Source organism: Talpa occidentalis, unplaced genomic scaffold (assembly GCF_014898055.3).
Source record: "Talpa occidentalis isolate TD23 unplaced genomic scaffold, MPIMG_talOcc4v2.1 talOcc4.13, whole genome shotgun sequence".
NCBI classification, from domain to species: domain Eukaryota; kingdom Metazoa; phylum Chordata; class Mammalia; order Eulipotyphla; family Talpidae; genus Talpa; species Talpa occidentalis.
Genome location: NW_023601322.1, coordinates 68,088,004 through 68,102,743, shown reverse-complemented (window position 1 = coordinate 68,102,743; position 14,740 = coordinate 68,088,004). Strand labels below are relative to the sequence as shown.

Below are 14,740 nucleotides of genomic sequence, written 5' to 3'. Positions count from 1 at the left end.
CATGAAACAAATATTTAAAGCAGGGACGTTTTGTCCTGAACACACTAAAGGAGCAAGTTTTCATACGTTCATCAGGTCACACATATCAATTAACTAGTTAATTGAAATTAATATTAAACTTCCAAAATGCTACCTATTACATACCTACACCTGTACCCCCCTGGCTGCAGGCAGACACTGGACCCACACCAAGCCAGTACAAAAAGGAAAGGGGAAAAAAAGGAAAGAGAAGAATGATTTAGTGTGAGCATATCTGGAAACATCCAAATCAAAGCAGGCTTAGTCAGATACCTGCTTTCTTTGAAAAGAAAAAAAAAAAATAGGAAGATTTCAACCATTTTTCGGAACTTTTAGCAACTCCCCCCAAACAGTGTGAGACCAGTGCAAGCAAAGATCAGGCATTCCTGATGAGATTGCAAAAGGAACACTTTGGAGTACTGGTCTTAGTCTTCACATCTGTAAAAGAGAAAAGCAGTAGCAATGTGGGCTTCCCAAAAAGGTGACCAACACAGACCTGTGGATACATCAAGATCTGTAGCCTGCTTGGGGCCTCACGCCCTGGACTCCCCTACAATAAGACCACACAAATAACCCATTCCTTTCTCAGCACCATCTCCCCCAGCCCAAAAGAGCAATCCTCAAGTTAAGATATATGGGAGCATTTAGGATAAAAATACAGTTGAACCTACAAAAAAAGTTACTATAGCTAAAAAGTAAATTTTCAATAGCATCCAGAAAACATGAAATATTAGGCATAAACTTAACAAATATGTGCAAGACCGATTCACTAACTACAAAACTGAGGTGCTTTTTTAACCTAAGCCTTCAAATACTACTTACATAATTACAAGTAAACTCATCAGCCTAGCATTCAAGATAGATGAAAAACATTGCCCTAATCTACCTCTCCAGGCACCTTGCCCATTTCTTCCTTTCATTCTGGTTATTTTGTATACCACAAACATGCCCTTCTGCTTCTGAGAATACTGCTCCCTCTACATGGAATCAATTTACTCAATCAATTCATCTCCATCCCCAAACTACCTCATCTATCTCGATTAGAATCCCATCCTAAACTACCTCTCCAAGAAACGTACTTTAATTTTCTAACCAGATATGATCTTCCTTTCCTTTATGACTCCACCTCTCCCCACAGCAGCACTATGTTGAGACAGAGATGTGGCATATTCTGGATTGACTTCTGAACTGAATTACTGTGAGAATTTTACACTTCTAGATGGTACAATGACAGGGACTACGCCTGATGCAACCCTCCTAGGGTACCTGGTTCTTTACATGTAGCAAATATTTGTTGGAACAAACATTTGCTAGATGGAATTCAAAGACAGCTCTTTTAGTAACACAACCTTAGGGATAACAAATGGCATCACTGTCTTAATCAAATTAATGATGTCCTGACTCTCTCAAGGGCTGCACCAGGTATTTAGCCATGTGGTGACCTTCCTCTCATTCAGTTCTGAAAGGAATGTTAGTTCAGTTTGGCTTCTGTTAGTTGGACCAATATCAAGATTAAAACCAAGTATAACATCCCAGCCTAAAGGACAAAGACAGATCCTTCGTCTATATAAACAGATCCGGGAAGGGCCGTGGAGGGGAAGCCAATGTCCTCTGTACAGGGCAGGAGATCTGGGAAGGGAAAAGAGAATCATCAAGGATACTGTTTCTGAAGAGAGAATAAAAGATAACCCGAACATTACATCTTGGGGGTCTGTGTAGCTGGCAGAATCAGAATCCCTCTAGGAAACCAGTGCCTCTGCCACTCTCCAAACATCTGCCAGGGTAAATAGAATGTTCACCACCTCCAACCCACCCCCAGGGGGCAAGCAGCACAATCAGGTTGTGAGCAGGCTCACCGAGAAGAGCTAACAGGCTCTGCTCCGGAGCAGGTCCCTGGGGAGGCTGTTTGGGTCTCACTGCATGTGAAAGGCGTGAAGGGAACGCTACTGCAGAAGGAAACTCGTATACCACACACATCTTCCCAGCAGCAACAAGCCAGACAAAGAAGGCTCTTTAACTTAGCCTCATTTCATAATTATCAAAACATCACAACTGATGAGCAGCAATTGATCTCAAATCTCAACCAGTGTAAATCTCTGTCTTCTGACTCCCAATGGGCAAAGCTTCCCAGCTCTTTGCCTGGGTACGGCAGGTCCTCTTTGGTGTCATCCCAATGCCTTTTAACCATCCTCAGGGATGGTTCAGTTCCTATAGCCTTACATGGAGCTCCAGTTCACCAAGATTCATCTGTATGCACTGTTGTTTTTAAAGGGGTCTGCCTTAATTTCTCACAACTCGGTCATTTTGCAAACTTGTCATAATTTAGCACTTTCACATGCCAACTCCCACTTTCCCTAGTTATCTAGAGGACCCTACATCATCTTTTGAAATTAATAAACTGGATTTATTTCCATTACAATTTCTAATAAGTAACTGAAAAGAAGAGTTAAGAAATGGTTAAGACAAAAATCCCCACCTCATGTACATCCATTTAAACTCTAAATCTGGGAAGAAATTTCTTTTACCTTTCGTGTATTGCAGACTTTGAAGAGAAACACCCAAGAACAAGTTGCTAAAGACTCCACAGAGAAAACTGCACTTATATTGATAGCATTCCTTTTCTGAGTCAACGTTCAAAATTGTCAAGTGCTACTAAAACCAACAGGATTTAGAGGTTAGAGATGTCCCATTGTTTAGATGTGCACATTGCTTTACCCCCTACATATTCTAATGGCAATTCCCTGATCCTCTAAAATGTTAACACTGTGTTCAAATCAGTTACCTGAAATGGACTCCAAAATAGTATTTGGGTGGTTAATCCCCTTCCCTTGGGATTGTACCAGCTGTACTTGAATATGTTCAAAATCAAATGTTTTGGTCAGCAACTGGGGTCTTTGGCTTCTAAATGAAAATCAAAGTAAGCGTGCACTATGGAGTTTTCTCTTTCCATATATGGAATTGTAATTTCCCACATGGATGCTACCGTAAGATTACCGAGTGTGAAACAATAGGAACTGGGTAGAGCTACAGCCCTTAAGCTCAGTCACAAACCCTTGAATCTCTCCTTTGAACATCTCAATTAAGGAGTCTTTGTCACAAGACACTACCTAATTGCAAAGAAGTTGAAAAATAAGTTGGCATTTTCATTCTTGACCCTAGGGTGATATTTGTGAGGTAGAGTACTGGTTAAAGTCATGGGCTAGGTTAAAAAAAAAAATAATATGTATTACTTGGGGAAAATTTACCATAAAATTGGCTTAATGGCAAAATATATGCATTCTTCACCTGTTGAAAGAAAAAAAACATAAGACGATTTTAAAAAACCTTTCGCTTTTAGAGAAATACACGTTTTAAGAATGTTACTTTACAATTGCCTTAGAACTGGGCAGCTGAGGACAGACAGAGGTGAGCAAGAGACTTTTCACTATACATTCCTACATACTTTCTGAATTTCAAATCATATATTCAAATTATAAATGCAAGCTGATAAAGAACAAAACTATGATGTATTTGCTATTAGAAAATAAAATCAAAATCTCCAGATAATAAAATATGGCAGAGGATTAGGACAAAAAAATCAGCCACCTAGTTAGTTAATATATCACTCTCTCTAATTCCCAAACCATTTGATAGTTATTTTATTCATTGTTTAAATACCAGGGTGGAGGGATGGTAATCTACCCTTCCACCTACCCCCCCACCCCCCCCCCCACCCCCCCCACCCCCCACCCCCACCCCCCCACCCCCCACCCCCCCCCCCCCCCCCCCCCCCCCCCCCCCCCCCCGCAAAAGAAAAAACGAGAGGGTCTTCTCCAGAAAGACCTTTATTCTCCACCACACAAATCCCATTAACACTAATCAGCACAATGATTAAGCACATTGTAGTTAAGTACTCCAGTTGATAAGGACTCCTTTGGAAAAAAAAAAAGGTTCCCATAGAGACAGGTGAAGGCTATCATCAAACTCAGCTTTCAGCACAAGAAGTGGTGTCACAGATTGGAGAGTTAAGATTGTTTTAGTATTAATCTGGAGACTTTTTTTTCTAAACTTCACTTGACTTCATCCATTCAAAAAAACGCTTATGAGAGTCCCTCTTACAGAGGCTTATAGCCTGGCACAGTACCAAATACTTGGGAGGGGAGTGGAGCGTGGGCAAGAGAACTAGGAGAAAGAAGGCCTCAAAGTTAAGAGATGGTTCTTACCCCAAGAACAGAATAGAATTCTGTTGAGGAAAACAGCCACTGAAAGAAATAATGACATTATGATGGTAATCCAACCCCTCCATCTATAACCCAGCCTGTCCTCACCCCTAGGGCTGGTCAGTTTCTAATCTAGTTTCACTTTCCCATCTTCAAGCTGCAGCACAGCTGGGTTTCCAGCTGGCTGGGGAAGAAAAGATTCTTTAAATAAACAGCAATTTAAAAATATGCAGTTGCTTTTGCTATACTGAATTTTGTGAACCACCTTCCTCTAATATGTGAATCTGGGTGCCCGAATGAATGAATAACTGTCCATCCTAAAGTTCATAAGGTCTCCCGGGAATACACATTTTCCATCTTTGACAACAAACTACACTATACATTGAAAACCGCAAACCAGAAAGTCCCAAAGAGTATTTTTCTATGTGTCTGTTCAGTAAGGAAACAGATTAAAAACATAAACAGAAAAGCATCAAAATAGGGTGTGATTCTACCAAAATACATGTAACCATGGTTGAAAATGCAGGATATTTGCAGAACAGGATGCTCTTGCAGCATTGCAAGGAGTTGCTAATCGCTGAGAGCCCTTTCTAGCTCATTATCTTCTCCTTTCCACAGAATGCACAGAAAACACCTTCATGTATGCAATCTTCTGAAAAATGCAAAGATTTGAATCAACTCTTTACCATTCGAGGCAGTAACTATAGCTCAATGACACACACATTTGCTCTATAAAATGCCCCTCTGGCAGGTATTGTTATTCCAAGAGGACTTCAGAGACTGCAAGTCAACATTTCACAGATTCAGGGAATTTAACCTTTCAGACGACATTTTTGAAGGGGGTCTAACTTGACCCTTGTAGTGATGGTATGCACCAACTTTTCAGCATAATACAACCTTCTATATGGTTTATTACCCAAAGTCCCCATCCACCAATGCACATCTTTTTAAATGATTTCCCAAAGAACCACACCTCTCAGAACCCAGACACACTTAGAGCTGAAACTGGCTAAACAAAGTATCAATTCAACCACAGTTGCTCAATATAAGGGCCATGATGACAGTTTCTAAGTGCCAGTTTCCCTATTTTGCAATGGGCAAATCTGCCCCAAGGAGAAAATGTTCCCAATGACAGAGTGGCCCAGAGGGTTTTCTTTAGAGATAGAAAACAGAAAATGAGTTTGTTAGTTATTTCCTGCTGAGCACAAGGAAGGTGTTGTGGTTAGTTAGGATGATTTTATTTCCTTATTTAATAGGCCATTACCAGTGCATTAGCCACCTAGTAGAAAAATAAGAAAATGCAGTTTCTAATCTCCTTATATAATCCCCTCAAGCTGATCCGTATCTATACAATATCAAGTCTAAGCAAAAATTTTTACTAAAAATTTTACAGTCTAAAATATTTACTTAACATTCCTGTTCCTTGATAATTTGTGATGTGTGAAGGCCTCTTTTCTGCAGTAATTGCAGTCCTAAATTTATCTTTTGAAGAACTCTACTACATACACTATTTTAATAATAGGAGACGATCAAAACCTAAAAGCAGACTATATTTCTGACCCCTAAATCTCTCATGATTTCCACATTCAACTAGTAAAAACATTAGCTAAAACAGACAGGGTATAATTGAAGAGGGAAGGAGAAGAGGAGGAGGAGGGGAGCGGAAAAGCTAGTTACTCTCTGGAGTTACCTGACGATGACCACCAGGGCTCAGTGGACCAGACCAAGGATTATGTGGCAATGTGCACTGTGCAACTCACCAAAAACCAAAATAGGAGCTGTCCTTGGACAAGGTTCAATAAATGTTTTTACTATCTATTTCCCACTGCATAATACAGAACCACAGCTCTCCAAGGGATGGAAGATAAAATACTTACCAGACTGAAAAATCAGAAATTTTTAACTGGTCTCAACTTGTCATCATAAAGCATTTCACAGCATAAAACCAACACTACAGAGCAGTCAACAATATTCCTCAGAACAATGTCGGAGAGATAAACTGCTGTTATCACCAACGTTTTTTGCCTCCTTATAAAAACACCATAAGATTCTTCTGATTAAAGCAAAGCAATCAGGGCCTCCCCGGTGGCGCAGCAGTTGAGCGCTGGGTTGCAAAGCTGCCTGCAGCCTCTGCAGCGCCGGTTCGATCCCCGGCTGCTCCCCGGACACCGGAGGAGGGTCCCGCATGGCCCGCAGACCTCTCCTGCCGCCCGCTGCTCCCCTCAGCAGTGTACTTCGGTCCTTCTGCCTGCTCTGTTCCCCGCTCTGGCTCTGGTGAATTCTCTCACCCTCCCTCGCTTCTGACTGTACCCAGTGCTTGTATAAATAAATAAATAAATCTTTAAAAAAAAAAAAAAAGCAAAGCAATCATAGTTTAACATAGTACCTAGATATACTCCCACCATTAAACTAAAATTTATCTCTTGAAAGACAGGAGGGGAAGAGGGTGGAGGAGGGAAACTTCCAAAAAGTCAATTGATCTAGAAAGATGAAGGCAGCACAACTTGCTATGAAGCACATTCTTTGCTTCTCAAACTTTATCTACAACACCCAGAATCAGTTGCTAAACTAGTAAACATACCCCAACTTCTAAGACAATCCAGGATATCTATCACAATTCAGTGATTATACAGCTCAGAGAGTCACACCACAAACACTAAAGTCAGGCTTAGTTGGGACAAAATGAAACCCCAATATGAGTAAGCACAAGACGAGCTAACACCAAATATTCCAGTATGGAGACAAATTGGTTTGAGATATTTTACTGAGAAGTAAATACTGGGTTCAGGCACAGGGGAAAAAAAAAAAAAAAGCTCTCACACTGACATTTCTTTGACTTTTGACTGGGGAGTCCTCCATTCCCAGCTGCACAGATCTACAGATTTCTACAGATGTCAGTGTTTTGTTCCTAATCACTGCATTCCTGTGCAGCACCCAACATTATGAAGCTGAGAGATGCAGTCCACACATCCTGCCAGTAAGATGTCAGAGCTGAACTTAGAGCATACAGCAGAAGTTACTCTCTTTCATTATCGTCACAATCAACAGACCTAGTAAGATCTCCCAGAAACAGCCAAAAGAGGTGTCTGCTTGCTAGTCCTAGAGGTTAAGAGGGGCTATGTCACCCGGTTAGCAAAGACAGGCAATCACACATGGGGGGGGGGGGGGGGAGAAGCCAAGCCACATGGAGGACAGAAAACAGTAGCAGAAAAAGTCCAACTCTGCCTGCGCCAGCGGTGTGGACGCACAGCCAGGGGCCCAGGGGAGGAAGGAGGGGGCGGGGGCCATCATTCTCTAGGAGAACTTGTAAGGGAGGCCTTCACAGCCTGAGAGTCTGCCCAGCTGCTCCTGCAGACCCTGCCAGCTTGGGCAAGGCAGGCCCATAGGAGCAGAGCGGACAAGGCCTCTGAGGGTCACTCCTGACTCACTGAGCCTCCGGCCAGCACCACCCAGACCTCTCCGTTTTTCCTGCCGCTACTGGGCTATGATGGCAGCTTTCCAGCCCCACATGCCATACATCAGCCGCAGATCCCTACTGGCACAGGCCAGCGCCTCCTCACGCCCCCCACTCCTGGCACACTTTGCACTTGATTCTTCTCTTCCCAACCCCAACCCCCTCACCCACTCGTGCCAAGGCGCCCTGCCCAGGGGCGGCCCCACCCCCCCACCCCCAGCGACCGGGCACCGCCAGGCCTGGGCACCTGCAGCACCTCCCCGCCCCACCCCCATTCTCCACCACCTCGCCCCTCCCCCCTTTCTCTAGCAGAGGGAGGGGGCGACTCACCGCAGTCAGTGCACAGGATCTTGCCCACCTCTTTCTTGAGGTTTTTGCCGTTGGTGTCGATGGGGGCAAAGGCCGTCTTAAAGACTAAGGGCTGCTCCGTGGGCTCCAGGAAAAAGATGTAGCGCTGGTTCCTTTCGAGCGGCGCACATGAGCCCACACTGATCACCTGCTCGCGCTGCAGCCCCCCGCTCCGGAGCGGCCACTTGTCCAGCACCTTCACCAGCGCTACCCGACCCGAGGCGGGCGGCTCGCGGGTGCTGTTGGAGCTGGAGCCGCCGGCCGGGGCCAGCCCCTGTACCTTGCCCTCCACCACCACGGGTGCCTTGTACGCCTGGTCCTGCACCGACTTGAGGCTAGGCGAGTAGCAGGCGAGGGACACACCGAAGAGCAGCATGGAGAAGCCGGGGGCCGGGTCGCGCCTCATGCCGCCGGCGGCTGCAGCTCGCGAGCGGGCGGCGGCTCTCCGGGCTGCGGGGCTGCGGGGCTGCGGCTGTTGCTGCGGCCGCAGCTCTGGGGGCGCAGCGGGACGGGAGATGCTGCTGTTGCTGCTGCTGCTCTCGCTGCTGCTGCTGCTGCTGCTCTCGCTGCTGCTGCTGCTGCTGCTGCTGCTGCTGCTGCTCTCGCTGCTGCTGCTGCTGCTCCTCTTGCTGCTGCTGCTGCCGCTGCTGCTGTTGTCGCTGAAGCTGCTGCTGCTGCTGTCGCTGAAGCTGCTGCACCGAGCCTTCTCCAGTGGCGGCGGCGGCAGCGCTGAGCAGCAAACCTGCCGCATCTGGCCAGGCCATTTGGGGGGCTCCGCCGCTCCGCCGCCGCCGCCTTGGGAGGGGAAACAGAGCCCGCTGGAAAACCGGAAACAGCGTAACGTTAGCGCCTCGTAGCCCTCCACCGGCAGCTCGGGGAGGTGGCCCAGCTAGAGCAGGGGGCAGGCGGCAAGTGGGCCGCGATACGCAGCGCGGCGCCGCGCAGCGCTCCCACCCTGCGCGCCAGGACCTGGAGGAGGATGCGGAGGATGGCACGCCCGCCCACTTGCTCTCTCGCGCCCCCCTCTACCCTCCGACCGAATGTGGAGCGCGGCTTCTGCAGGGGAAGCTAGGGACTGCACTCCGGCTTCAGGGCCCGCATGGGGCGCGGGAGGAATCGTGCTACCCTTTGCTCTTGGGATTTATCGGCATGACAGTGGGATAGTCCGCGAGGAGAGGGTGGAGTGGGAGATAACGGATTCTGTCACCGTCCTATGAGCGTGGGAGTGGGACGCAGGGCGTGCCCCTGCCTTTGGCCATCGACCGTAGGATGCGGCTGGCAGGTCGGCCTCCCGCCTCCTGGGCTGTCCCATTCCCTAGGAGGACCCTGGAGGCCAGCCTCTAATGGAGCCCACGTGCTTGACCGTGCCATCACCCAGTGGGCGCGGAAGATCCCTCTTGAGGTGGGGAAGGAACCCGTCCCGTCATTTTGGAAAGAGCTGGGGCTACACGGAGACTAGTCTCGACATTGAGGACACCTAACCAGGGGCGGTGTTTGGGAGAGGCTGAGTTTCTCCAGCTGCCCCCTGGACAGGCTGCACACTATGCAATCTCCTGTTTTAAAACGCCTCTCCCTAAGGGAGGTGAGGGTTTCTTGAGAGCCAACCTGAGAGCTAGAGGTGTCACGGGGAGAAGCTGCTCTATGGGGAAGGGTTTCTTTTCCAAACTCCATACTTGCAGGAGCGTTTGCACCACCAAAGTCAGCATCTGATTTTTAAAAGCAGGTCCACAATGTAGTCTCCTCCTATCAATAAGGTGCCAGAGAATTTTCAAAGCCCAGCTTATACCCTTGAAAAATGTGGAGCTCAGGAACTGGAGTGAGATCTCGGAGAACTGTATCCCTGACTGGGCCCCGCAGGAAATTTACCCAAGGATGTCTGACTTAGGCCAGGACTGTGCTTCTGGAAAAGGAAGGAGGGAACTAAAGATCTTTCCTGGCTAAGAAACATCATTTCTCCCATCCCACCCCAAATTCCCTCTAATGGCGTCATTTTATATTTGGCCACCCAATCCATTCCATTAAGTCCCTTCATCTCATCTTATCTCCCTCATCCAATCACACACCAAGTCCTTGGTTCCACCTTTTTAATAATCTCTAATTGATTTACTTCCTCTCCAACGCTGCTATGAGCACCTTAGTTCCAAGCGCTCATCATCTCTCACCTGGACTACTGCATAACCTCTTAAAAAAAAAATCTTGCTTTTTTTTAAAAAAAGATTTATTTGTTTACACAAGAACCTGGGTACAGGCTACCGCATAACCTCTTAACTGACCTCCGCACCTTCCCCCTCACGGTGTTCCTCCAGTCCTACCACTGCCAGTGATCGTTCTAAAAATAACATGTAAATAGGATCTGCCATGCCACTGCTTTTCGGAGTAAAGTCCAAATGCTGCAGCATGACTCTTCATGGGCTCCTGCCTGGCCAACTCCATCGTCTGGGAGCCAACCGCCTACCCAAGCGATGGTCAGCACTTCAGGCTATTTCTTGTATCCGGGAAGCCTCACCTCCACCTTGTCTACCTAAGAAATTATTCTTTCCTCAAGGCCCTGCTTAGCATTATTTCTCATTTTCCTCTATCCCCACCACCATATACATACACAATTAATCCATTTCTCCTCTCCATTACCTCACACATATTACTATTAGGGCACTGATCCATACCATACTTTAAGCCGCTGTTAATAGGTCTGTAAACCCACCAGTCTAGGTGTTTTAACACAGGGACCATGTCTTTGGATCCCTATCCAAAGGGAAGTTGGACACAGAGGTTGGCATAGAATAAGGATCAGCAAATCTTTGGTGAAAGAGGAGGGAAGGAAGAAAACTGAAAATCGTCTCTCTTAGCCGGGCAATCTTGCTGGCCCCTTCAGTATCCCCTTTCTCATGTTCGTAGGTCACAGGTCTCATCCATCACAGAACATCACCGTAAGGAGAATGCTAATTCCATCCTCTCGTTTTTCAAAGCAAGGAACAGTTTCAGGGAGGAAAGGGGACTTACTCAAGACCGCACACAGCCAGGTTTGTACTAACCTTCTGTTTCTGGGCTCAGAGCATAGTGAAGAGCTCGAGCTCTGGAGTCAGAGTTGGGTTTCAAGCTAATTTTGTAACTTATTAACTTTCGGATGAGTCTCTCTGTCTTAGTTTCCTCACTGTTATAGAGGTACTGGAGTCCAGCTCAATAAAGCTGGGATTTGCTCATTATGTACTTGTTTGACAAATATCCAACTGATTGGCTCCCCTGTCCAAGCACTAGGGCATGGCACTTGTCACTGGGTACACTCAGTGAACCAAGCTGACTCTGTTCCTGCTCTCAAAGCTCATAACTCTAGTTGGGAAGACATCAGTAAGCCGGTATGCAAATCGGTAACTCATTACTTAAAGGGATGCATGTCCTGAAGGAAATAAACAGAATGAAATGATAGGGAATAATGGAATAAGGGGAGGGTAGGTGGGCTTGGATAAGAGAAGGCTTCTCTAAGGAGATAACATTTAAATTGAGACTTGAAGGCTTTGAAGGATGTGGATTATGTGAGATAAAGGTGAAGTGCTTAGAACAATGCCTGATGCTGAGTAAAGGCCAAAATTAGTTTTGAATATTATTGGTATCTTCCTAATCCCAGTGGTTCCTAATCTAGGAGCAGAGAATACTGAAGTGGTTTGTAGTAATTGCAGACTTGGATTTTCTGTATATTAAAATAGGCAATGCAATTGTGATGAATAAAAATAGATTTTCTCACATTCCATTTTAAAGTTTGGCGAGACATTAAGTATGAAGAAGAGTGAAACCAGGTGAAGAAGAGTGGTAAGATATGCTATCATTTTGTCTTTTTCTAAAGGCTAAATATGTAAATGTTTGTAGAGCATCGGTTAACTTTGAAAGGACACAGTAGAAACTGAAACGAAACGAAAGGACCCCAGGTAACTGGGGAATGGGCTGCAAGAAGGATGCTTTTCATAGTAGTCCCTTTTGTACCTTGTGATTTTTGTATTCAAAAATGTTTTCTTACAAGGAAAATATTTAAGAGCATTCTCTAATTTTTCACTGTTGCTGAATTTTTAACATGTATTTTCCCAAGCAAATACTATTAAAATAGAACTATTATAATGAATTCCTGGAAAAAAAATTTACCTTAAAATGAGATTCTTATTCTCAAAAGTGTTAGAAATGATTGCATTATAATTTTATACTCTTTAGAGTGCAAAGGTAGGTTTTGAGATCCAATAGTCTACTAGAATTGCTACTGCCACCGATGGTGGGGACTTAGGCAGAGACTTCTAAAGGAAAAAGAGGTATCTATCCAGATTTGCTCAAGGTGTGATGTGTATGAAGAGAAATTTCCAGAATTAGCTTCAGCCATTTGGGCATTTGGTTTTCTAGGAGGACTGCCCAACACTATGTTGGCTTTTTCTTGGGCATTAGAGTGAATTAATATGCATGTCTTCCAAAATAAACCTTCATATTTTGTACCTGCTATCTCTTCATTGTAATTCAATAACTGATAATAAAAATCATAATAGCTACCATTTAGTAATGACCTATTGTGTGTCAGGAACTTCATGTTTATATGTCCATGCCTCAACAACTTTGCATTTTATAGTTGAAGAGAATTACAGGGGATTAATAATGACAGGCACAATTGGGACTCCATTTGGGCCGCCAACTGCCAAAGTGTTTGCATCAGGCACACCACCTCAGTTCTGCGAATGAGAGGCAGGACTCCGCCTCATTTCATTTTCATCTGAAAGGTTCTAATCCTCTCCAGGCTACTTCCACCAATGGGATATTCTCTGAAATTCATAACACTATAGAGCAAATGGTATAAGCATCACTTTACAAAAAGATGAGGAAAACTGAGACACAAAGAATTTAAATGACTTCTCCAAGATCACAAAGATTCTGATAAGGCCTACAGATATTACTAACTGAAGCTCACCTTTTGGGTTTTTTTGGTTGTTGTTCTCTCTCTCTCTTTCTCTCTCTCTCTTTGAAGATTTATTTATTTATACAAGGGCTGGGGTACAGGCCAGAGGTGCAAGAGGGTGAGAGGATTCACCAGAGACAAAGCAGGGAGCAGAACTGGCAGACGGACGGAAAGCACTGCTGAGGAGAGCAGCAGGCAAGACAGGAGAGGTCTGCCGCACCTGTGGGCAGACCCTAGCCAGCCGGGAATCGAACCCGCACTGCAGAGGCTGCAGATAGCTTCACAGCGCTGCGCTTAACCTGCTGCTGCACCACCGGGGAGGCCTATTTTTGTTCTCTTTTTTCCCCTCTTATTTATCTATTTATCTATCTCAACTCCACTGAGGCATAATCAACCAAAAAATTGTAATATATTTAATGTGTACAATGTGATCATTTCTTACACAATTAACACATCCATCACCTAATATCTTTTCCTTTTTCTTTCTTTTTTGGTGAGAATATAAGTTTTATTCTCTTAGTGAATTTCCACTATACCCTACAATACTGTCAACTCTTGCCACCACATTATACATTCGGTCCTAATAACTGAAGGTTTGCATCTTTTTACCAAACTCTCCCCTCTTTCACCTGCCAGCCCCTGGCAACCACAGTTCTTTTTCCTGTATCTATGAGTTTGACTTGTTTATTTGTTTGTTTGTTTTTATAGATAACATATTGTTATAGGACAGGGAGAGGGTCAGCCCAAACCCTGCAAACCTGCCTATTCTAAATGGGTTCTGCCATCCGCCGCATCAGCACAAAACATAGGAGACTTTAATGGGAAGGAACTTTAATAAAACTAGGAAACAATACAGGTAAGGCAAAGAGTCTAGTTTCTAGTTTCTAGTCTAGTTTCTAAATGAAGCATCCAGAGTTACCCATCCCCTCGTGGGTAAAAGTCCATCCAAATGGGATTGGCCCAGAACAAGGCCCCAAAGCCTGCTACAAGTCTAAAGCATCTTCCAGTGGGGACCCACAGAAAAGGGTCACAAACAACTGGACAAGCCCGGAAGGAAAAGAGCAAAATCAACATCAAGATAAAAGCTGCCATTGTCACCTCCCCACGGGTCTCACCCACATCTGTGTCACCCAGTCCACGACCAAAAGACAAGCGCAGTTTCTTCACGTGTCTCTAGGCTCCATGCGCCTCCTCCAGGTCTCCTTGCTCCATCCTGCTTCCTTCCTCAGTCTCTTCTGCAGCTTCTCCTCTTCCTGCTCAGCTCCACCCTCCCTTGGGTGGGGCAGGGAACCTCCCCCTTTCCTGGGGACCACCCTGTTACAATATAACAGATACCATGCAGTATTTACTTTTCTCTGTCTGGCTTTTTCATTTAGCATCATGGCCTCCAATTTCATTCATGATGTCAGAAATGGTAGGGTGTCCTTGTTTTCTAGGGGTAAATAACATAAAAGATAGCATGGTATATAGCACATCTTTATTCCTCCATCGTTGGACACTTAGGTGGTCTCCATACCTTAGCTACTGCAAATAATGCTACAGTGAACATGAGAGCACAGGTAGCTCTTCAAGATGATTTTGTTTCCTTTGGAACAAGCTCACACTTTTGAACAGAACCACAGAGATTTGGAAGCCAGATTTTCACTCTACTGACTCCCTATAAGTTTGTGAAAAAACTGGTTCATGGTAGCAGTGGGCTGTGTCACTATATAATAATCACTGAGAACAAAAACAGAAGTAGACAGAATGGTATAGACATTCTGAATTCAAGATAGAACACCCACATGAAAAGCTTGG

General features: G+C 45.1%; 1 protein-coding gene across 1 annotated transcript in view; it reads right to left on the bottom strand.

Annotated features, from left to right (window-relative positions):
- NRG2 (neuregulin 2) overlaps nucleotides 1-14,740 on the bottom strand; it is a 244,816-nt gene that overhangs the window by 167,022 nt on the left and 63,054 nt on the right. Inside the window, 1 exon segment of the mRNA XM_054694326.1 lies at nucleotides 8,002-8,837. Coding sequence (XP_054550301.1) covers nucleotides 8,002-8,837 — 836 coding nt within the window.